General features: G+C 44.4%; 1 protein-coding gene across 1 annotated transcript in view; it reads left to right on the forward strand.

Moving 5' to 3' along the window:
* Positions 1-16,325, forward strand: part of LOC123021159 (membrane-spanning 4-domains subfamily A member 4A-like) — a 32,205-nt gene extending 15,880 nt beyond the window's left edge. Inside the window, exons 2-7 of the mRNA XM_044425664.1 lie at positions 6,656-6,903; positions 9,310-9,417; positions 10,604-10,660; positions 12,496-12,666; positions 14,725-14,835; positions 15,842-16,325. Coding sequence (XP_044281599.1) covers positions 6,697-6,903; positions 9,310-9,417; positions 10,604-10,660; positions 12,496-12,666; positions 14,725-14,835; positions 15,842-15,952 — 765 coding nt within the window. The 5' untranslated portion in view covers positions 6,656-6,696 and the 3' untranslated portion in view covers positions 15,953-16,325. The remainder of the gene's footprint in view (positions 1-6,655; positions 6,904-9,309; positions 9,418-10,603; positions 10,661-12,495; positions 12,667-14,724; positions 14,836-15,841) is intronic.
* The last annotated feature ends 6,826 nt before the right edge of the window (positions 16,326-23,151 follow it).

Raw genomic sequence — 23,151 nt, forward strand, 5'->3', positions numbered from 1 at the left:
GTTCCCCACATAGATCGTCCACCAGAGCAAGCAAAGCAATCTTTTCCATAACTAGGCATGAACCCAGATTGAAAAGGAATGTAAACATGCACAAAATAACTCTTTGTATAAACAAGAACTAAGGAAGAGGCATTTTTATGAGGACTGTACTTCGAACCCTACAGCAGCAGCTGTGAAGGATGCACAACAACATATGGGAAATATCAGGAAACATTTTGGAAGGTATATCAACTCACAGATTAAACCAGCCTCATAAATGTTTTTACTGTATTACCTTAAATTTATTCTCATTGGTGATAGATGACCAATGTTTTCTATGCAAGTGCTTAATTATAACTTGCTAACCATTTACACAGATAGATGAATGGTTGGAATGTATGCAAGAGAAAACCTAGCCTAATTTGAAACAAACAAAACTCCTGCTTGTGGCACTGCTTCTCTTCCAATTATGCCTTGATGCAACTCTAAATCCATTTTCGGGAACACTGTGTACGGGAGTGCAAAGCGATTGTTTTCACTTAGAGACAGTTTTTTGCAGGAAATGCAGGGAGGGACTGCCAAGCAGATCTCTGGGGCATTTCTGGAATCCAGCAGAAACTGTTCCTAGACATTGTAGTTTGGCAATAACAGTTAATCATAGAAGGGAAGCGTTGGAAGGGACCAATAAGGCCATCAGATCCATCCCCCTGCCCAATGCAGGACTCCCAGTTAAACCACCCCTCTCAGATGGCTGTTCAGCTGTATCTTGAATGCCTCCAGTGTGGGAAAGCCCACAACAGAAGCCAAGGACTGGCTATTTAAAATGAGAGGAAGAGAAGTGAACCTATCCCAGGATTTGGGAACAGAAGCCAGGGACTGGCTAATTAAAATGAGAGGAAGAACAGTGAACCTATCCCAGGATTTGGGAACAGAAGCCAGGGACTGGCTAATCAAAATGAGAGGAAGAACAGTGAACTGTCGGAGTGCCTGCTCCGACAATCGGTGCGAGAGAGTTCAGAGAGAGAAATAAAACACTGCAGACAAAGAATAAGTTTTAAAGCATGCTTGGTTGGTTGTTCATGAGAACAAAGAAGATCTTCGCAGAAAAATCTACTGCGTCAACACAAGCAGCCCTTTTTATTATTTCACAGATTGATACATTTATACTTGCGTAATCCAATAGCCATCGAGTAAAGCAGTGAACACCCTAGTTGATTGTGCGCAAGCGCAGGATTCACAAAGGCTTATTGATTGCTTATGCGCAGGCGCGGGTAACAGGAAGCGTACTTATTGCTATATATGGTCACAAGCCTTATATGGTTACACAGGTGAAGTACAATGCTATTAGCTGAGTAAGTTGCAATACTGCTGGCTGGTAAATCACATTACTATTGGCTGAGCATAGCGTGCCTAGCTACAGCATGAATGCTGCGAGGCAGGGATGAATTCCCACAGTGAACCTATCCCACCCCCCACCCCCCGAGTGGAGAGATGGCTGCAATTGTGCTGTGGTCAGGGGAGGAGATGACCGAGATCGCGCCCATCTTTCCTGCAGAAGTGCAACTGCGATCGCGCCCGTCTCCCTCTCCCCCGTGTGCCCACGTTCGCACCCATCTCTCCCTTTCCCAGCGCGCCCGTGATCATGCCGTCTCCCCCGCCAGCGCACCAGGATGATGGGCGTGATCATGGTTGTGCTGGGGGTTCAGGGAGATGGCTGCGCTAGTGCTCAGGGGTGGGATGGGAGATGGCCGCGATCTTTGTTGTTCTTCATCACTTTGCTTCACATTTTTCTGATTAAAATAAAGTAGTTACAGAATGGATTAACCTTATTTACATTGAACCTTATGGGGATATTTAACTTGGCTCACGACTGATTTGGGTCACGATCAGACTTGTGGAACGGATGAAGTTCGTGAGCCCAGGTACCACTGTACTCTTTTCTTGATTGTTTTTAAGGCTATTGGTTTTAATTTTGTAAGCTGTCCTAAGACACGATAGTGAAAAACGGCATATAAAGGTTTTAAATAAATAAATAAAATTGTGGTTTCATCAAGGGACCAACAGATGTCACAGAAATGACAAGTAACCAACAGGAGGATGTTCTATGATAAGAAACCTCAGGGCTTGTCAAAGGGAAATATCACCTATGCAATGTGGAAAGGTTAAACAGAGAATGTGCAATAAGGATCTGAATATTATCTAACACACCTCCAGTAGTAAAATACTTAATTTAAATGCACATGCAATTTATGAAAGGGGAAGGGCAACATGGATGTAATAGGCAGAATGGGAAGACTGTAAACCCTGGAACTCTCAGCCAATGAGTGAAAGGGGGAGGGAATCAGCGTGCCGAGACAGGGATAAATACGGCTGTTTGAAATTGTCCAAGTGTGAACCTACTGAGATAGGAGACCCCTTCTGCAAAAGGTAAAATAAAAAAGTGCTGCTTGTATTTTGTGTTGTTCCTCTTCTTTTATTTCCAACTTACCATGTGAGTCTTAGAGCCATTTCTCACATCTTTGCCCTATAGGATGATCAAGATGTCCAGGTCCTCCTCTACATGACAAAATTTCAAGCGCTTGTACAATGCTATCTGATCTACCTGCAGTTTTCTTTTCTTGAGCCTAAACAGGCTCAGTTCTTTTTCCTTGTAGGGCTTTGTTTCCAGTCTGCCAATCATCTTTGTTACCTTTCTCTGAACCTGTTCCAGTTTGTCTGCATCTTTCTTAAATTCCGCAGAACTGCATGCAGCAATCCAGTTGAGGCCTAAACAATGCTGAGTAGAGGGAGCCAGTAATTTGTGTGATTTGGAGAACGATTGCCTGGCGACAGTGACACACACGTTGGTAACTTCCTGATTCGATTTCTGCAACGCGCTCTACGTGGGGCTACCCTTGAAGATGGTCCGGATACTTCAATTGGTGCAGAATAGAGCTGCCAGGCTGTTGATGGGGACTGGGCGTTGTTCTCATATAACCCCAGTTCTCCGTCAGCTCCACTGGCTCTTGATTGAAGTCCGGGCCCAATTCAAGGTGCTGGTTATCACCTATAAAGCCCTCAGTGGCTTGGGACCTGGTTATCTAAAGGAACACTTGCGTCCATATATGCCCTCCCGCCCCTTGAGATCAGCAACAGATGCCCTTCTCCGGGAACCCTCTGTGGATGATATTAGGAGGGTGAGTACCCGGAGGAGGGCTTTCTCTGCGGTGGCGGCCCATCTATGGAATGAGCTCCCCAGAGAGGTCCGCCTGGCGCTGTTATTTGTTTTTTGGTGCCAGGCTAAGACCTTTTTATTTAAAACTTATTTTAAGTGTTAATTTATTATGTAGGATTTAAAAAATTTTTAAGCCGAGAGGCACCGGGTTTTAATATTTTTAGTGTATAACTTTGTTTTTGCATAATTTTGTATGTTTTTGTTGTGAGCTGCCCCGAGGCTTTGTTGCGATGGGGGCAGCATAGAAATGTTTTAAATAAATAAATAAATAAAATTGAAAGTGACACTTCTGTTAATGCAATCCAAAATACTATTTGCTTTTTTTGCAGCCAGGTACACATTGTTGACTCGTATTCTGTTTCTGATCTTCAACTCCAAGATCCTTCTCATGTGTGTAGTATTGTTGAACCAAGTATCCCCCATCTTGTAACAATACATTTGGTTTCCTTTTCCTGGGTGCAGAATTTGACAATTGTCCCTACTGAATTTCATCCTGTTGTTTGCAGCCCAGTGTTCCAATCTATCAAGATCACCTTGAATCTTATTTCTGTCTTCCAGGGTATTAGCAATTCCACTCAGTTCTAAGCAGTGTGCAGCATTCCCTGCACTTCCGCATCCAATTCATTAATAAAAATGTGGAAGATCCCAGTGCCCAGGACTGCACACTGCAGTACCCCACTCCCTAGTCTCCCCAGTTTAAGAAGGTGCCCGTGATGAGCTCCCTTTGAGTCTGTAGCCAGCTGTGGACCCGCCAGATGTTTGTCCAATGTAGCCCACTTTTGCTTAGTTTGCTAATCAGGATATCATGGGGTCCTTTGGTAAAAGCTTTGCTGAAATCAAGATATATTATGTCTACAGCATTCCCATAGTCCACCAGGGAAGTTAAAAAATGATGAGGGTTAGTCTGGCAGGATTTGTTTTAGACAAATCTGTGCTGGCTTCTAGTAATTACTGCAGTAAGGCTCACTGCAGAGTGATTTTCCGGTTACCTCTCCACTGTAGAAATGTTATCTTACTTGAAATTTGGCAGGATGGAGCTTAATTTTTAATTACTTTTCATTAAGACTCTGGAATGCGCTCCCCAGAGAGGTTCACCTGGCACCAACTTTTTATTCTTTTTGGCATCAGGTGAAAACCTTTTTATTTTCCCATCATTTTAAGAATTAGACATTTTAATCGGTTTTAACATCCACAGTTGTTTTTTGTTCTGTTTTTGTTTTTACTTTTACTTTTGCTTTTGTTCTTGATTTTGATTTTTAATAATATGCTTTTGCTGTTTGTTGTTACTAATTTGTTGTTACTAATTGTTATAATTTTTACCATTTGTTGTTGTTTTAATTGTTATAATATTGTAAGCCATCCTGGGACATTTTTCTCATGTAGGACGGGATATAAATGTTTTAAATAAATAAATGAACAAATTTGTGTTGCTTCTGGTTGGAGAAAAATGGGAGTATGGCAGTTTTTCAAAATTGGAGATCCTTCCTTACAAGGGATATGGTGTGAGCAATTAAGAGAGCCCTAGCGGAAGGAGGCAGAGCTGGGAACAGATGAACAGATGAACATACACCCAGTACATCTGTTCAGCAATAAACCACAGTACTAAACCACAGTAACCTCCATACAAGTGAAGCCTAACTTCTCTCACAATGTGCTTTCCAGTCTTTGCAACTGATGGAACTGAATTTGGGTCAGTACTTGATTTGATCCAGGACTCAGCACTGAAACAGAAATGACAGGGTGCTTCTGGCCATGCACAGAGGGGTTTTCTGTCACTACTTGGATAACCAGAATCTATCTAGAGAGCAGAGGCCACATGACCCTTTTGGCAGCCATGAAAAGTTTGTGCTTTTTCCTTGAGAAATCAACCACTAGAAGAGGTGACTTTCTCAAGCAGCTCAGTTTGGAGAGAAAATGGGTCATGAAAAAGACAGCCTGATTCAGTTTTTTGACTGCGTAATCTCCCAAATGGACTATGGGAATGCAGTGGACCTAATCTATCAAGAATTTATCAAAGCCTTTGACAAAATACCCCACAATATCCTGATTACCAAATTAGCAAAAAGTGGGCTGGATAGTGTGACAATTAGGTGGATCCACAATGGGCTGCAAAATCAGACTCAAAGAGTGCTCATCAAAGGCATCTCAAACTGGGGAGAGGTGGCAAGTAGGATGCCACAGGGTTTTGTCCTGGGACAGGTAATCTTCAACATATTTCTTAATGATTTAGATGAGGTAGTGCATGAAAAGATATTTAAATTTGCAGACAATGCAAAGCAAGGCAGAATAGCAAATATCCCAGAAGACCGCGTGATCTTGATAGGTTAGAAGTTGGGAAGAGAACAGCGGAATGACCTTTACAAATGCCAAGGAACAAGAAACTAAATGCATTGCTACAAAACAGGGAACACGTGGCTCAACAATACTGCAAACGAGAAGGTTCTGGAGGTTGTTATAGAGCACAAGCTAAACATGATCCAACAATGTGATTTAACTGCAAAAAGGGCAAATGCTATTTTAGGCTTCATTGACAGAAGACTTACTTCCAATACTTGTGAAGTGCTAATTCCTATTCTCAGCACAAGTCAGACCTTACCTGGAGGACTGTGCCCACTTTGGGGCACCTAAGTTTTTAAAAAATGCAGAAAAGCTAGAAAGGGGACAGAGGAGGGCAACAAGGTTGATTCAGGGACTGGGGGCAAAGCCCTATGAGAAAAATTTCAGAGAACTGTGCATGTTCCACCTCAGAAAGAGAACACTGAGAGATGATACGGTAGCACTCTACACGTATCACAAAGACTGTCAAAAAAGAAAAAAGAAAAAAAAAAAGACAAGATCTCTTCTTAAATTGAAAGAAACCAGATTTAGACTAGATACCAGGAAGAATTTCCTCACTGTCAGAGTGGTATGACAATGGGACCTATTACCTGGGGAAGTTGGGAACTCTTCCTTTTATTATTATAGTTCAAAACAGCATTTGGACAGTCATCTAAATGGGATAGTTTAACTTAGTGTCCTGCAATAGCAGGGGGTTGTCCCTCATGGCCTTCTGGCCCCCTCCAATGCTACTGTCTGTGATTCTAAGAACCAGGCTTCTGTGAGAGCTTTCTGGTAGTTTCCTGTTGTAGTGATACGGTCTTACAAAAAGAGCTTGTTTAGAGGTTGAGATGAACCGGAAGATAGGCTGAATCTGGAACTTTATGCTCACAAAGTTGGGCTTAGAGCTACTAAGGAGAGGGAGGAGAGAAAAAGAGGAACACTTTAAGGTAAGTAGAATATTTTAAATAACCTGAAAGGCCTGAAAGGGCTGGTTTTGTGATGCACCTTGCAGTTCTGTCAGTAGCATCATCCCCAAAAGTGCTTGTAATACCAATGCAAACAGCATCCCCGCTTATATATATATATATATATGGTAGCCTTAACAAAGACAAAAATGCAGTTTTGTCATGGTTTGTTTTGCAGGCATCTTTTCTTTGTCAGGAACTTTGCCGCTGAGAACACCCATGGAAACAATGCAGTTGGTTTCGCCCAGCAATGCAAACAACCTCCAGACAGTCCAGGGGATCTCTGCTAATTTTGTCCAACCACCAGCATCAATTAAATCTGTGCAATATGTGCAATACCAAGGGAGCCCTGGAAACCCACCTCAGCAGTTTCCTCAGCTGGGGGCTCTGGGGAAGGCTGTTCTTCGGAATGCCAAGCCTCTGGGGGTGAGAATATTTGCTTACATTCTTGTCCCTGATGATTTCAAAGGTTCCTCTGCATGCATACTTTGGATGGGGAAAAGGATAGTTTGATCAGCAGCTAAATCTAAAGGGTGCCTGAAAGAGGAACATTACTGTAGATCTGATGTAGAAGGTGTTTGGACTCTTTTGGGAGTTTGCCTCATGCGTTCAAGGGCTGTGAAATTTGGAGCACCTACCTATAGCTGTAGGTAAAAAATGTGTCCCCTTCCCATGTTTGTAATCTCATTGATAAAGTGTGAAACTGAACAACTGTGCTTCAGCAATTTTTTTTGGGCTACCAAGCAAAACTAAAAAGTGTGCAGTCTTCACCTTTGCTGGCAAGTTGTAGGGGCAGAAAACCATTCATACTTTTGCTGCCCTTAGTGGGGGAAGGTCTGCACTCACTTTTGCACATCCCAGCTCTGTTGTCCAAAAAAATGCACAAAATCAGTCAAGTTTTCTCAGCAAAAACTGCAGGATAGCATTACATGATACAAAGAGTGGCCAGTTGGGCTCATTTGGATGGCACAGTAGCACAAAGAGTAATAATAGTTATAGACATCTGTGTTCCCCTTCTCCAGCATCATGCCAAGGGAAGATTAGAAGCTTTCCATTCCTGTTTTAAATTAACCCAGAGTTTATCACATTGGAACACAATGAACTGTGAACTCAGCATTGGTCTGTTGAAATGAGTCAAGATCAAACTGTGGCTTATCCTGCCTTGTTAAAACTTACTTTTTACAAACTACATACATTTTAATGAACAACATAGCATACATTGCTTACCCAGTTCAGTCATAATTATAAACTCTGGTTTGTTTAAAACAAGAAATGGATTCATCTAATCTTCCCCTTAAGGCCATGCTGAAGGATGAAAAAGGGAAGGGGAGGGCATGCCATCAAAACCCACTTCTGCTCATTCACGTACCACTAAATTACATGTAGCATTATGGACTCAGTAGTCCAAAATACGCTAATTATTACATAAAATGAAATTTTAAATTGTACTATGATTAAACAGACTAAATGACCAAACTAAATCATAATTAAACAGGTAGGCCTAAAGTGTACATCAGAACTGTTTCAGCTGGTCCTACACTAGCTACAAACCTGAGACGTGATGTACTCATGGCCCAAGACGCTTCTCTGGTTAGGATTGTAGTTGGGGATGGATAGCAGAACTATTTCCACAACATTAAAAAAACAGCCTAGTGAATTACTTGTCAAATGAGAACCTGACATGTCCCTGATGATAGTCTGATCCATTCCTACTGCTAACTGAGCCTTCAAGCTCTTCTCTTTTCTATTGTCACTCCACAACATTTTCACCCTTCCTCATATCTGTCCATTCACCTGCAAACTCCATCACACCCGCTTGCCTATCTGCTAGCTTTCGTTTTGGTGGTGCTAGCAGAAGATTTCTTCACCCCTCTCCATTCCCAGCATCATTTCCCCACAGGCTACTGACACTGTCAATAGCTCTCAGGAAAACTTAATTTCATAAGTCTGCCCCTGATTCACTGAGATCTCCCAATCAAATGTCTGTTTTACGCCTCCAACAACAAACTGATCTCTCACTTTGATGACGGTACTCAACGGTGTCTCCCCACAAGTCTCTCCTTGCCCAAATAACACTTAGTGTCATGTTTCAAAAAGGAGTGGTGTGGTGAATGCCTCGACCTGAGGATGCCTGCAGTGATTTTTCAGTAAAACAGGGTTGACACAGGGGCCCTCACATGCAGCCAATGGCCATGAGAAGTGAAGGGTTCTTTAGGTTTTTTATATTGACTCTGTCGCATGATCTGACTGACTTGGAAATGGCATGTGCCTATTCATTCGGTGCCTTTGGGATAAAGAACAGGTCTTCTTCAGCTCCAATGCTGAGTAAAAAAATAGCTGACCACACAATCCTTGGGCCTCCTGCCATCATCTGGGAGGCCATAGGATCATTCAGAGGACCAGCTTCGAGCTCCTGTAGTCACAAAACTGGGACTCTGAAAGACAAGCCTTGGCCACTCCATCAGAACCAGCACAGAAAGAAATGCACTGGATGCTGGCCACACATAGGTTGCACCTGGGCATTGGAAGAGGCATGCCACAGGGAAGGGGGGGAGGGAAGGCACTTATGCCAGTGCCTATCAGCATCCCAGCTTCCTTCCCTTCCTCTCCCCAGAGCTTTATCTGGATGCCTGAAGTAGCACTCTAAACGCCTGCTGCAAGTGGCACCCTGCACCTCATTCGGGAGGCAGAGTGCATGAAAGCATCGCGCTTTGAGGCATTAATGGTGTGGGGCTTTGGGTTGCACCTGAAATGACTCCAATGGATTTTTGAAATGAAGTTGTGACAGTTCATAGAATTGCTTTATATTCCATGTGCATTTTCTTCCCATAGGCCATACAGATCATAATTGGATTGCTGCACATTATTTTTGCAATTTGCTTATGTTTTACTGTGCACTTCAGCTATGTACACTATTCTGAAATATACAGTGGAATAATTGTAAGTACTGACATTTTGCTTTTGATAGTCAATAAGCTTCACTACCTGATTATTTTAATTTAAGACCTTTGGTCACTTGATTTCGCATTCATCGCAAGCCATTCATTCTTTGCATAAAGCAGGGGTCCTCAAACCTTTTCAATAGGGAGCCAGTTGAAAGGTGGTGGCAACCTGTGCGGGCCAGTGAGGCAGCAGCGGGTGCGCGCAGTGGCGGCTCGCTCCCTCGGAGATCTCCCAGTGAGTGCAGAATCATCTCCAAGTGAGCAAGCCACTGCCTCCCGCATGCGCAGCGAGCACGGGTGGCAGGCGGTGGCGCAGGCCAGCTAAATGGGCATGGTGGGCCAGATCCGTCCCGCGGGCCGTAGTTTGAGGACCCATGGTATAAAAAGAACTAATGATTGGTAAATAAACCACTGTTTCTGTCCCAATTTCCGAAATGTGGAATAGAAATATGTTCATTGCAAAAACAAAGTAATTCAGAAATGTTACTTCCCCTGGTGCTGAAGCATGGGGCATTTCTGAAAACTTTCTTCCCAGGATTGCATCCTATTCCTGTGGATGTTTTTTGGTTTGGGTTCAACATGGGGGTCCAGCACAGATAATCAAGGCCCTCCTTTTCAGATCATCACCCTCCCCAGTGCTGAAATGTTTTCAGCCTGTGGTGAAAGGATGTGGTCGAGAAGTTTGCACCCTGCTAACCCTAAACATTGAAGATTCATGTTTCAAACTTGCAACTTGCCACACACACAAATCCAGACATAGTTTATCAGACATGATGCACTTTGTCACTTCTGAAAGTACTTCTTTTATACAGAGAGGACCATAAGGAGCTCAGAGGACCAATGCTGTTCCTTGGTGAACTGCAATCTGGTGGTCCTCACAGGAAGGCATGTACTATTTTCTAACCTTATTCCCATAGCCACCAGGTTGGTTGTTCCACTAGTTGTTTTGTTTAAGCTACTTTAAATTAATTCTAAATTCTTTCAATGTCGTATGTCATCTGTATTGTATTTTCTTGTTTTTGTTTTATACATTGTTGTAAACTGCCCAGAGAGCTTCAGCTATGGGATGGTATAGAAATGAAAATGAAAACAACAACATTTAGTATACAGGTTTTCTTTAACTTTTAAGTGAGTGACAATCAACTGCATAGCCATTCTCCTCTCTTTTTTTAATGTTTTGACAGTTCGTTGCTTCAGGATCTGTGTCTGTGTCAGCTAAAAAACATTTGAACTCCAACTTGGTGAGATATATAACTTTTTATACAGTTCTGTGATGTTGTGAACTTCATCCTCTGTATTACATAGCCAAGGCAATGTTCATAGTTAATACCATGCAGAAGTGCATTTGTAAGAAGTCAAAAACACTGGCATGACTAGAGCAGCTCAGCAGCTCTACACTGCATGTACTGAACCTCTATTGGACAAGGTAAAAATCCTAAATCGGGAAGGGTCTCAGAGTTGCGACTGGGTGGGGCTCAGGGTACTGGGCAGGTCCATGGACAGAGGAAACAACATAGGCAGGGCCAGATTTCATTCCTACCTGTCTGGACACTCTCCCACCAAGTCTAAAAAACACAGCACATCCTTGCTGAGTCTACTCAGCCATCAGGCCCCACACAACAGCTGTTGCATCTGCAAAAGCACACCTCACACCACTAGTCTACCCCATGCAGATGTGCAAATTTGTTGTTTGACTGGTGCTGCCCAGTTACTGTACAGCTAACCTGGAGCTGAAGGCAATCGTATGTCAATGAAGTCCCACTCTCCGTTCCAATCAACAGCCGACCCTGAACCAATTCAGGCTTTTCCAGAAAGAAAAGGGCCCTGGGAAAAACCTTCTTTCGCTCCAATCAGGGTTGGGATGAACTCCTCTGGGATCCATCGTTCCAGCATCTGCAGACCCTCTCGTGCTAGGCCTGGTCCTGGAAAGTGAGCCAAGCCAAGAGGAAATCTGCAAATGCTCTCAGAAGGCAGCCACACAACTAGAAACCTTCCCCATCAGGTGCAGCCACCCAAAGAGTCGCTGCAGAACACGGAAGAGGGGCACTGCAAGCGGCTGCACCAGGCTTCTTCCGTGCCCGATGCAGTCAGTGGTGGCAGAGAAGAGGGGTGCTGCTTGCACAGCATGTGGACCTTGATCCCTGGTGAGCACCCCACAAACACTGGGAGGGCCCACCAGGAATTTGGACTCGGAGCACAATAAAGCAGACTGGAGCCTGGGGAATCGCAGAGATTCCCACCTCCAAATGAATTATTTAAAGGCACATGCCTAGTTCCAACCTTAATAAAATCTGGAATGGGGGTGCACAGGGAAAATAGAAATGTTATGTTAGGCTGGCTGGCTGGCTGGCTGGCTGGCTAGTTCTTTGATTTAGTGGGAAGATACCTTGCTAATATTGAAAAAGACCCACTTGCTCCCCGTGCAATTCCAGTTATAATTCACCTCATGAATGCCTACCTTTAAAGCCAGTGGCAACACTGCAGGTGGTGGAGTCGCACTGGCAGGGCTTCTTTGTGGACAAAACTGCAGCCAAGGAACCTCGCGCTCCCCACCAGAGGTGCACCCCTGTCCTTCCCCAGCTACCTTGGACAGCTGTCTGAGGAGGCTAGGCTGCTCTGCCTATGTAATTTTCTGTCTCATGTTGCTGCCTGGGATGAACAAGGGGCAGCTTCTTTAACCAGAAGACTTATGTTGCTAGGAAATGTAATCAGCTTGTTTCTTAGTTTTAAGCCTCTAACTGTATTTGGGTCCTTGTCAGGGGAAACCAAGATGATTCTTCATGCTGCACAGTACCCAGTAGTTTACCAGCTCTTCCGTAGTACCCTAAACAACTTTAGATTTGTCTTTTGGTATAAATATTGACTGAGGGAAATCTTCAGTACAGCTGTTTACTGAGCATGTGTATAGCTTAACATCAATTAGGAATAACTTGTTAAACAAATATGGCTCGTTTGCCTTTAAGGAGACATGTGTTCTATAGCTCTGTGTAATTCTGAGCTGCCCCGAGGCTTTGGCAAATGGGGCGGCATAAAAATGTTTTAATAAATAAATAAATAAATTCTATCTCTATTTCAGGTGAATTGCAGTGTGGGAATGAACATAATGAGTGCTATAGGAGCATTAACTGGCATCATACTGAATGTTATGTTGCTGGCCCTGCACAGCACTCTACTGCTGGCCGGGTACAACCATTTACAGCAAGACATGTATGACCCTGCTTATAAGTCTATGTATTTTTCAGAAAACGTAAGTAAACAAATTCCACAAAGGGCTTTGATTATATTGGGAAGGAATTTTCAGAAAAGAGATAGACACTTACATAATCTCTGCTTGCTATTTCCCTGCAATAATTTTCACTTGCCAAAGAGACAAGCCACTGCTTACGCTGAACGTATCTTACTGCTTTGACAAAAGAAAGCGCTTCAAGGAATGCAGCAAGCGATTTCCAAGCTGCACATGCAATTCTCCAGTGCACTCATGTCCCATCTTTCCATTTTAGTCCATGGCTTTAGAGGCTTGGGCACCTGGCAAACAGCAAATGTTTCTGGAGTCCCAGAAAATGTTTCATCCATGGCATGTTTGCCTTCTTTTAGTACATAGTCAGTACATGAATTAGTTTGAATGAGTTCAATCTCCAGGGCCTGATGAACTGTACCTAATAAAAAATAGGGTACTGGTTAGAAAACTCTTAGAACCACTTTCTATTAGCTTTGAGAAATCATGGAAAACATGGGAAGTGACAAACAACTGAAGGAGGACTAATGCTGTTTTGTCACAAGATGTTTATTAATGGTTTGGATGAGGAAGTACAGGGAATGCTTATCAAATTTGCAGATGACACAAAATTGGGTGGGATAGCTAATACCTGGGAACTGCAGACCAGTCAGCCTGACATCCATTCCTGAGAAAATTCTGGAGCAAATTATGAAGCAATCATTCTGCAGACACCCTGAAAACAATGCCGTGATTACTGGAAGCCGACATGGATTTGTCAAGATCAAATCCTGCCAGACTCATCTGATTTCATTTTTTTGATGGGGTAACCTCCCTGGTGGACTGTGAGAATGTTGTGGACATCATCTATCTAGACTTGAGCAAAGCGTTTGCCAAAGTGCCCTTGGATATCCTAACTGACCAAAATTGGGCTACATTGGGCAAACATCTGGCGGGTCCACAGCTGGCTACAGACTCAAAGGGAGCTCATCACGGGCACCTTCTCAAACTGGGGAAAGGTAGGGAGTGGGGTACTGCAGTGTGCAGTCCTGGGCACTGGGACCTTCCACATTTCTATTAATGAATTGGATGCCGAAGTGCAGGGAACGCTGCACACTGCTCAAAACTGGGCGGGATAGCTAATACCCTGGGAAGACAGAAATAAGATTCAAGGTAATCTTGATAGGTTGGAGCACTGGGCTGAAAGGAACAGGATGAAATTCAGTAGGGACAATTGCCAACTTCTGCACCCAGGAAATGATGCATTAATAGTAATATTACTCCCAAATCACATGAAGTACTAGTTCCACTATACTTAGCACTGGTTAGGCCTCATCTGGAATACTGCTTCCAGTTCTGGGCACCACATTTTTAAAAAGATGTATACAAATTGGAAAGGGTTCAGAGGAGGGCAACAAGGATGATCCAGGGACTGGAAACAAAGCCTTATGAGGAGAAAGTTAAAGAGCTGGGCCTGTTTAGCCTTGAGAAGAGGAAACTGAGGGGGGCTAAGATAGCATTATACAAGTACTTGAAAGGCTGTCACACAGAGGAAGGGCAGAATCTCTTCTTGATCGTCCAAGAGTGCAGGATGTGGAATAATGGGCTCAAGTTACAGGATGCCCATTTCCAGCTAGATATCAGGAAGAACTTCCCATTAGAGCAGTACAGTGATGGAACCAATTACCCTGGAAGGTTGTGGGCTCTCCCACACTAGAGGTACCCAAGATGCAACTGGACAACCATCTGAGAGGATTGGTTTAACTGGGAGTCCTGTGCTGAGCAGGGGGTTCAACCCAATGGTCCTCTTGGCCCCTTCCAGCTCTGCCATGTTATGATCCTATGATGTAGAAAGCTCAAGTCTTGCTTTTACACTTCCCCTGTTATGCACAACTTTAAAACCTAATCATTTGTAGATAACATAGTCAGAGTGATGAAATGGCCATGCTGGGGACTATTCTGAAAATGTTTAGAACAGATTGTTTCAGCTTTATTGCTCAACTGTGCAGGATGCCAATGCTTTATACACCACCAGATTAACCTTGCCAAACAGAAAGAGTGGTAATATGTTCCATCTGTTTCTCCATTCAGCTGCTGTATGGTTTTATTATCACGTTTCTACTGCTCAAGTTAGTGCAATTCTGCACTGTTGTTTTGGTAGCACATTTTGGGTGCCGGACAAACTGCTGTATTGATGATGTGGTAAGCATTTTCTATTTTGCTCAGAGTTCAAGCAGATCATGCTGAAAAGCCAGGGGATGATTCAGTTGTGCAGAAAAGTATGACTGACAAATGTCTTCAATCCCCTCCTTCAATGTGATGAGGAGAGTGATTGCTCTATTTTGGCTGATCTCCGACCGTATTACACCATAGAAATGTTATAATAATAATAATAATAATAATAATAATAATAATAATATAATAATAATAATAAGGATCACTGCTGTATCTTTGCGCGCACACGCGCGCGCACACACACAGAGGGAATAGTGCCCAATTACTTGTGCCACTAAATATGAAATATGAAATGCAGGGGCAACCTCATACAGGGTAAAAGAGGACTGGTGCCCCATACTTTCTTGGCCAAGGAATAACTTGATGGAATGACAAATATTGCAACAACTCTTTTTCCATCCGATATCTCTTCTGTTACAAGACGACAAACACTTCTAGCTCCCAGCTCCAATACAGGAGGCATTCCACTTTGGCTCCACAAAATGCATCCAGTACAGTTATGATTTCTTTTTGATATTGGGTTAACTCCAGGTTACTTAACTCTCAAACCTTTGCAGTACAATTCCTCCCTGTCTCTAGTAGATACTCGATATATGGGCCATGTCCTCAGTTAGCTCCTGGACATTGCTTGGAAGAATGCACATCTTCTGAAAATTGTTGAACTGGAACACTAGTTTGAATAACTGCATAATTAGATAGTATAGTTTTAAACAGCTTCATCAGGTGTGGATGCAGGCACTTCTTTTACAACTCTGTGCATTTCTCCACTCTGTCAGATCCTTCAGCCTCAAAGAGAAAAATAACTTCCAACATTAAACATATATATATGGACTTTGCTCTAGGAGCTGCATGGTAGATTTCTGTTTCAGTGAAGCCTGAAATTACTGCTCTGATGGTGATATGAAAAGTGGTGGAGGCAGTTATTCACAATGCTGCCAGTGATGCTGATTCTAACCATCTTTGTTTATTTCAGGCCATTGCTTATGTGCCCTGCACTTCTACAGGAGGACACCTGTCTCCCACTGAAGACTGTCCTGCTCATTTAACCTATGTAAAGGTTGTTCCCTACCTGGAAGTTTTGTAAAGAAACCAAAAAATCATGAGAGAGAACATGCCAGTAATCCTGTTGATCCTGCAGTTTCAAAATCCCCTTTCAGTATCTGCAATGCAATATTCTGCCAAATGCTAGGACTGCAAGGTTTGGTAGGTGTCATGAGGAAAGTGGCTACAAGAAAGGGACTTTTCAGTCAGGAAGTGTCTGTTCTAAAGGACCTTATACCTTACCTTAGGAAGTTAATCAAGTATGGACACAACAATCTTTTAGACACAAGAAGTCCTTTTTATTCTATGAGAGCTTTAAGTTACTGCTTAACACTTTTAGATCTTTTGCTGATTTTGCTGATTATCTTATTTTTACTGCTACTTTTACTTGCTTTTATTAAATGTTCCTAATTTTATACTAGTTGTGTTCTATGCTTTTTTCCTAGCTATTTTAAATGCCTATTTTATAGTCTATATTATAATGTTTCGGTATACTCCCACACATTGTTTGGATGGTCTAACAGTGTAAAAAATAAATGCGTATATCAATAGGCCCAGACCTCAACTAATTCATAGATTCATAGAATAGTGGAACTGGGAGGGACCAAAAAGGCCATTTTAGTGGCCAATGCAGCCCCCTTTCCTCGTCTACAGTGAAGCTTTTCAAACTCAAGGAGTGATAGAATGGAGGTTCCACGGACAAATGATTTCTTTCTTTATGCCTCAGGTACTACAGCACTGTCTAGGCCCACCAGGAATCACAGAAAATATAGTTCTTATGGTTCCTACCAATCCCTGGCACCTGCTGTGTTGCCGCATAAAGGATGCTCTAGCTGTCCTACAACCTAAGGCAGAATGTGTAGAAAGTAGATCTTCAGATGCTTGGAACTCCAGTCCCCAGCTTGCCTAACTATTGGCCATTCTCATAAGGGCTTCTGGGAGAGGAAGTCCCACACAACTAGACATCCATGCAACTGTCATGGCCAGCCACCCCAAAGGTGCCCAAGCAGCTACTGAGGGAAGCTAGCAGAAGCTTTTCCCTCTGCCTGCTGCAATGGTGAGATGTTTCCGGTCGACACAGCCTTTTTCCAGGGCCCCTGCTGGCAAAATCCAGCAAGTACCCACCCTGTATATTTTTCATCCAAGGCTTCAGGTAAGTTTATACTCACATTAGAAGCATCTGGCAGGTGTCAAATGTTTGCAAAGCCATCCATGATCATTTTTGCATAAGGGTGGGGGGAATGTCATTCACCACTTTTACAGCAAGATTCTCAGGTTTTTGGCAGGAGCTCATGATCCAAGGAAGCCCTCCGTTTTAGAAAATTAGCAGGGATCCCACATATGGGATTCGTTTTAAAGTGGATCTTAGAAGGGGCTGACATCTTCCTTCTAGGAAGAAAAATATGCAGACTACTAGCCTAACGATATCCAAGTGAGCCAAGTCAGCCAAATTCACTAGCCACACATGACTAGATGGGAGGGAAACGGCAAGCTACAAACACGACCACTCATTGGCAAGCCATTTTAACCTGCATTACAATAATAAAGGCACTATCAGAACAGACTCGGGAATTACCGAGATGCCTTTCTTAACCCTACTAAGAAAGATCTGGCATTATCAAGTCACATTTATTGTTAAAGCAGCTGAAGTTGTATTCATAGATTAAAAGAAAGACCTGCCTGTTTAAGAGCAGGATTAACTATCTCGTGTTGGCTCACACTCCCCAAAGTCATGTTACTGGAAGGGAAGACCGATGTCTTAAATGAAGATGTGCATTGTCTCACATTGTGCTTGCTTCCCACTTACCCTTGAAACACCAACATGGGCTGAGGACATGTTGGAACAGTTCCAGATGAAGTCCTCTTGGCATGACTGTTGACGGCCCCCAAAGCCAACAGCCTGGAGGATCTCAGCTTCACACCCGAGGCCACTTCCAGCTCGGGGAGGCTATTGAGCTGTGCAGGGAAGACTAGTAAGCCAACAGAACCTCCCGTCTGTCCCACTGAGCTGGTATAAGATGAAAACACTCCAGGCCTGTAGTCAGAGGGACTGGAAGTCTGGAGAGAGAGAGAGAGAAAATCCAATCCAATCCAAGACCACAGCAAAACCTACTTCCCAGTCCTCAGTGCTGCCCTGAAACTCCAATGTGTTTGGGCTTCCCCTTGTGCTAGGGCCTGTTTTGGAAAGTAGGCTAAGCCACAGAGAAGTCTGCAAACAGTTGTGGAATGAAGGTTGCACAACCAGCAGCCGTCTTGCATGCCACACACAGCAGCACAAACAGAGGCTGCAGTGTGTGGCACAGAAGAAGGATGAGTGAATGGTGGGCACACTTGCCAGCAACTCAGACCTGCAGCCACATCAAAGTGGACCACAGCTCAGAGAGCCAAGCCGAAGAACGCTTTGACAGATTCCCACCTGCCAAACAGACCCCTCACACATCCCTTCCTTATTTCCCCCTAACTCTCACTACATGGATTCTATGCCCCCACCCCATTCTGGGCCTCAAATCCTTCCTCCCAAGTGCATATTCAAGCTCCTGTGAAGGGAGCTAATCCCCCACTGTAATGTCAAAGTCCTGCACTGTGGAGGAGAGAAGCTACATCACGCCCACCGAGCAAAATCCACAGGTGGAAAGCCCTTGGGTCACATGTCCAGCAAGCTGGAGGCTTGGTAAGCCTGCAGGAAGATCTGTTCTGGGTGGGTTCTGAGCACCCAGAGTCTATAATATAGTGGCTCAGACCTTGGATATTGGAAGGAGAAGAGCAGAGAAGAGCAGAGAAGAGCCATTCCATATTCCATTCTGGGCTTGTACACTGTCCCCAATAGTTCATTTCAGTTGTTTTTAATCTCTCACAACTCAAAGGTTATGGTTCTGTAGTTGTGCAACTTTTTTATTTTTAACTTGCATACCACATGGTTTCCAAAGCCCAAGCTTCTCACAGGCTCTTGAGAACTATTCCTTCCACCCCTGGGATTAAATATTAGTAGCACTTTCAAGTACTAATTGCTTGCGCTACAAGTAAACATCTGAGCAGCACGGCAGAGTCAAGAATTTGGGGCTGGTTTAATTTTGCATGAGCAAATTTCTCTTTGCCCACTAAGCCTGCTGGTGCTGCCAAGGCCACTGGGTTCATAAAAATGCCACCAGTTCACCACCCTGAGCCCTCCAGACTGAGCAGAACATCTCCTGAGTTCTTGCAGTTGGAGCGGGGCTCTAAAAGGCATGTTTACAGGTCAGCTGACAGAGTGCTGTTAACAACAGGCTAGCGATGCACAAGTGCCACTGAGGCATTTCAAAAGGGCAAGCTCTGTGCCACAGAGGGAGGAGGCTTCAGGGCGTGTGCACCTCCAAGCCTGGAGCTTGCACCCCAAGTGAGGTACAGGGGTGGCGATCTCCATCACTGCTGGGCCTCGTGCCCTGATTTTTACAGATTGTTATGCCTTTGCATTGCTCTGTTCCTACCACTTTCATCCCTCTGGATAAAGCACCCAAAGGAAGGAAGGAGACAGGAACTGGCATAAATGCACGGCTCCAGCCTTCTCCCCTCCCTGCCCCCCTTTTCTCCCCTCTGAGCAAACTGATGAGCTTGGGGAGGAAGCAGTGTGGCTCCCCCAGTGCCAGCTGCGGGGGGCGGAGGGCAGGGGCTCAGCTGTCAGAGATTCAGCTCTGAGCTATCCCCACAGGCTAATTGGGCACCTTGCACGTGGCTGCTAACGGCAGGCACCCAACGACTACTTGGAGGGAACAGCAAGGGCTCTCCCCACTCTCCCTAAGGGGCTCACTGGCTGTGGGTCTTACCCACCATGGGTCAAGTTGCCTGGACTTGGACAACAAGCACCATGATTAACAACAACCCAGGAACAGCTACCCTTGATGCAGCAGCTCCTGTTCACACATCACGACAACCCACGTACAAAAACTAACCGTGGTGGTTTGTCAGGTTGTCCGAATCAGCTGTATACCACTACACAAGGGAGCACAGCACTCCACCCTCCAGATGAAGGGTGTTTAGCCTCTTCTAGGTGGGGCTGCACCTCCCTTGAAGGAACCGTTTTGTATCTTGGGGGGCTCCTTGACCCAGCCTTGTCGCTTGAGGCTCAGGTGGCCTTAAGAGCTCAAAGTGCCTCCTACCAGCTTTGGCTGGTGGCCCAGCGGTAGCGATGGCCTGGCTTCAGTCATCTATGGTCCGGTCATCTCTAAATTAGATGACTGCAGTGCACTCTGCGTGGGGCTGCCCTTGGAGACAGTTCAGAAGCTGCAGCTGGTGCAGAATGGGGCAGCCAGATTACTAACCAGGGCCCATAGGTCCAAACACATAAGACCGGTTCTGGCCAACCCACACTGGCTGCCCGTCCGCCTCCATCCCAATTCAAGGTGCTGGTTTTCACCTGTAAAGCTCCACACAGCTAAGGGCCACAAGTCAGAGCGCCTCTCTGACATTATGATCAACTGCTTGGATGTTATGCTCAGCCTCTGGGGACTCCACCGAGGGTCAACTGTGAGGGAAGCATGGAGGGCGGCAACAAGAGGGAGCACGTCCTCTGGGTTGGCCCCCCCTCTGTGGAACAACCTCCCCACTGGGGCCCCTGGCGCCAAATTTGTCATCCTTTCGGCGCCAGGCTGAGACGGCCCTTTAGCCAGAGGCCTTTGAAGACGTACGTGGGGCTTGGGTGGGCGGGGCCCTCCCTGGTGTTTTGGAGAGTCATTCTTTGTTATTGTTTGCTTAGCTGTTTAAAACTGTCTGATTTCCCCCCTGATTTTCTGATATTTTACTGCATTTTATTGTCTGTTTTGTGTATTGTTTGAACCGTCCAGAGAGCACACGAGCAAGCAAGCGAGCAAGCCAGCAACCTCAGCGTGACCAATATTTGTGTGGGCTTTCAGTGGCTTGCAAGAGTCAGTTTCGTTTCACTTCGCTTCGCTTCGTTTCGTTTCTCTAGCACCTTGGTGGAACTTCTTCCTCAGCCAAGCCAGCCAAGGCAGGGAGCTCCCCCTCAGGAAACCCGTGAGCTCTTCAGGAGCACGTGGGGGCTGTGGTTTCACATTTAGGGGCGAGAGGCCTGCTGCTGAAGTGCCCCGTGTCCCTTGCATGCTGCTTGGAGGAAGGCTGCTGAGGGGTGGGCACAGGCTGCGCAGCTGAGCTCACAGACTTGCATAGCCCACCCAGTCATTGTGGGGATGCAAGTGCTTTGCAAACGAAGGGGGGGAAGCAGCAGCCCCATGGCTCCTCCACCAAGTCTGAGGGAAGCGCTCCAGCAAGAGGGCAGCAGTGGGAGGAGACTGGAATGGCCAGGAGACAAGGCCTCCTGTGGCTGCTCCCATCTTCTGCCTTCCCCTGCCGCCTATTAGTTCTTCTTACTGCTACATAAATTGAATGTTTTCACAATTGGCCTTCTTTGCATTCCTTTTATTATGACATTCTGTAAGCGTCTCTGGATTCAAGAGCAGAAGAGCAGCATCTAAAGCATAAATTGCTGTGTCTGTGGTAATAATGGCCATAATCTGTTCAGGATGTTAAATGCAAAGCTCCTGGAAAAGAAAAAAGAAAAGAAATATTCAAGACCTAATTTAGAATAATTCAAAATCCCCACAACAATGTGCATTGTTGGGGAATTTCAGAAAAATCCTGGTAGAAAAATACTGCTGATATGTGCCTTTGTGTTTTAAAAACCAGCCTGCACCTCTTTCTCAGAAGGCACCAGCTTTCCAAGCCAGGTCACTCTTTATAGCACTGCTGTTACTTGAAGAAGATGGAATTCTCAACTGGACTGAGAAGCTGCTGGAGGCTTATAAGATCAGTGAGGAAATACCTGTGCTCTCATCAGCTGCAGAAATGAAAGAATGGTGTCCATTTGTTTCTGAACAGACCCAGGGCAAGCCCCCTGCTGAGTGTGGTTGTCAAACCAGATTTCCTGAATGCTTCCTCCATCAGACATATTTGCATGTTTAAACAGACAGCTGACTTGAGCTGTGGAGAATTTGAGAGACTGACCTATCAATAGTGATGTTTTCCATGCTATTGTTACCAATATTTCTGATTGGTTTAGAACATTAAGTCTTGCCTGTGGGCAACAATCCCTCAGAAGAAATGGAGTAGCCTTCATAGTCAATAAAAGAGTAGGAAAAGCAGTACTGGGATACAATCTCCAAAATGACAGAATGATCTCAGTTCTAATCCAAGGCAAACCATTCAACATCACAGTAGTCCAAGTCTATGCCCCAATCACTGGCGCTGAAGAGGCTGAAGTTGACTGGTACTGTGAAGGCGTACAGCACCTGCTAGAATTAACACCCAAAAATTATGTCCTTATCATCATGGGGGATTGGAATGTTAAAGCAGGAAGCCAAAAGATAACCAGAATAACAGGCAAGTTTAGCCTTGGAGTACAAAATGGAGCAGGGCACAGGCTGATAGAATATTGTCAAGAGAACACGCTGGTCATAGCAAACACTCTTTTATTTGGGATATTTATTTATTTGGGATATTTCTAGCCCATCTAATCATTTTGCTGGATGGCTCACAGCAAAACCTATAAATATAGTGATATAAATATAAATGACATACATATCCCAAACAATAATAAACTAGATACCCCACAACTGAAATAAATAAAATTAATTGTTAAAATAAATTAAACAGATTAAAATAATTAATAATAATAATTAAAATCTATGAACATTAAAATATTGGGTGAATAAAAAGGTCTTGGCCTGGCACTGAAAAGCATATACTGACTTCACCAGGCGGACCTCTCTAGGGAGCACATTCCATAGCCAGTGCACCACCGAAAACCCAAGAGACAATGACCCATGGACATCACCAAATGGTCAGCACAGAAATCAGATTGACTATGTGCTCTGCAGCCAAAGATGGAGAAGCTCTATACAGTCCGTAAAAACACGACCAGGAGCTGACAGTGGCTCAGATCATGAGATTCTTGTTGCAAAATTCAGGCTTAAATTGAAGAAAGTAGGGAAAAGCACTAGGCCACTCAGGTATGACCTAAATCATATTCCTGATGAATATACAGTGGAGGTGACAAAGGAATTAGATCTGATAGACAGAGTGCCTGAAGAACTATAGACGGAGGTTCACAACATTGTACAGGAAGCAGCAACTAAAACCATGCCAAAGAAAAAGAAATGCAAGAAAGCAAAATGGCTGTCTGAGGAAGCTTTACAAATAGCTGAGGAAAGAAGGGAAGTGAAAGGCAAGGGAGAAAAGGAAAGATACACCCAA

This window comes from Varanus komodoensis, unplaced genomic scaffold, assembly GCF_004798865.1.
Source record: "Varanus komodoensis strain SLA01 unplaced genomic scaffold, ASM479886v1 scaffold16, whole genome shotgun sequence".
Lineage (NCBI taxonomy): Eukaryota > Metazoa > Chordata > Lepidosauria > Squamata > Varanidae > Varanus > Varanus komodoensis.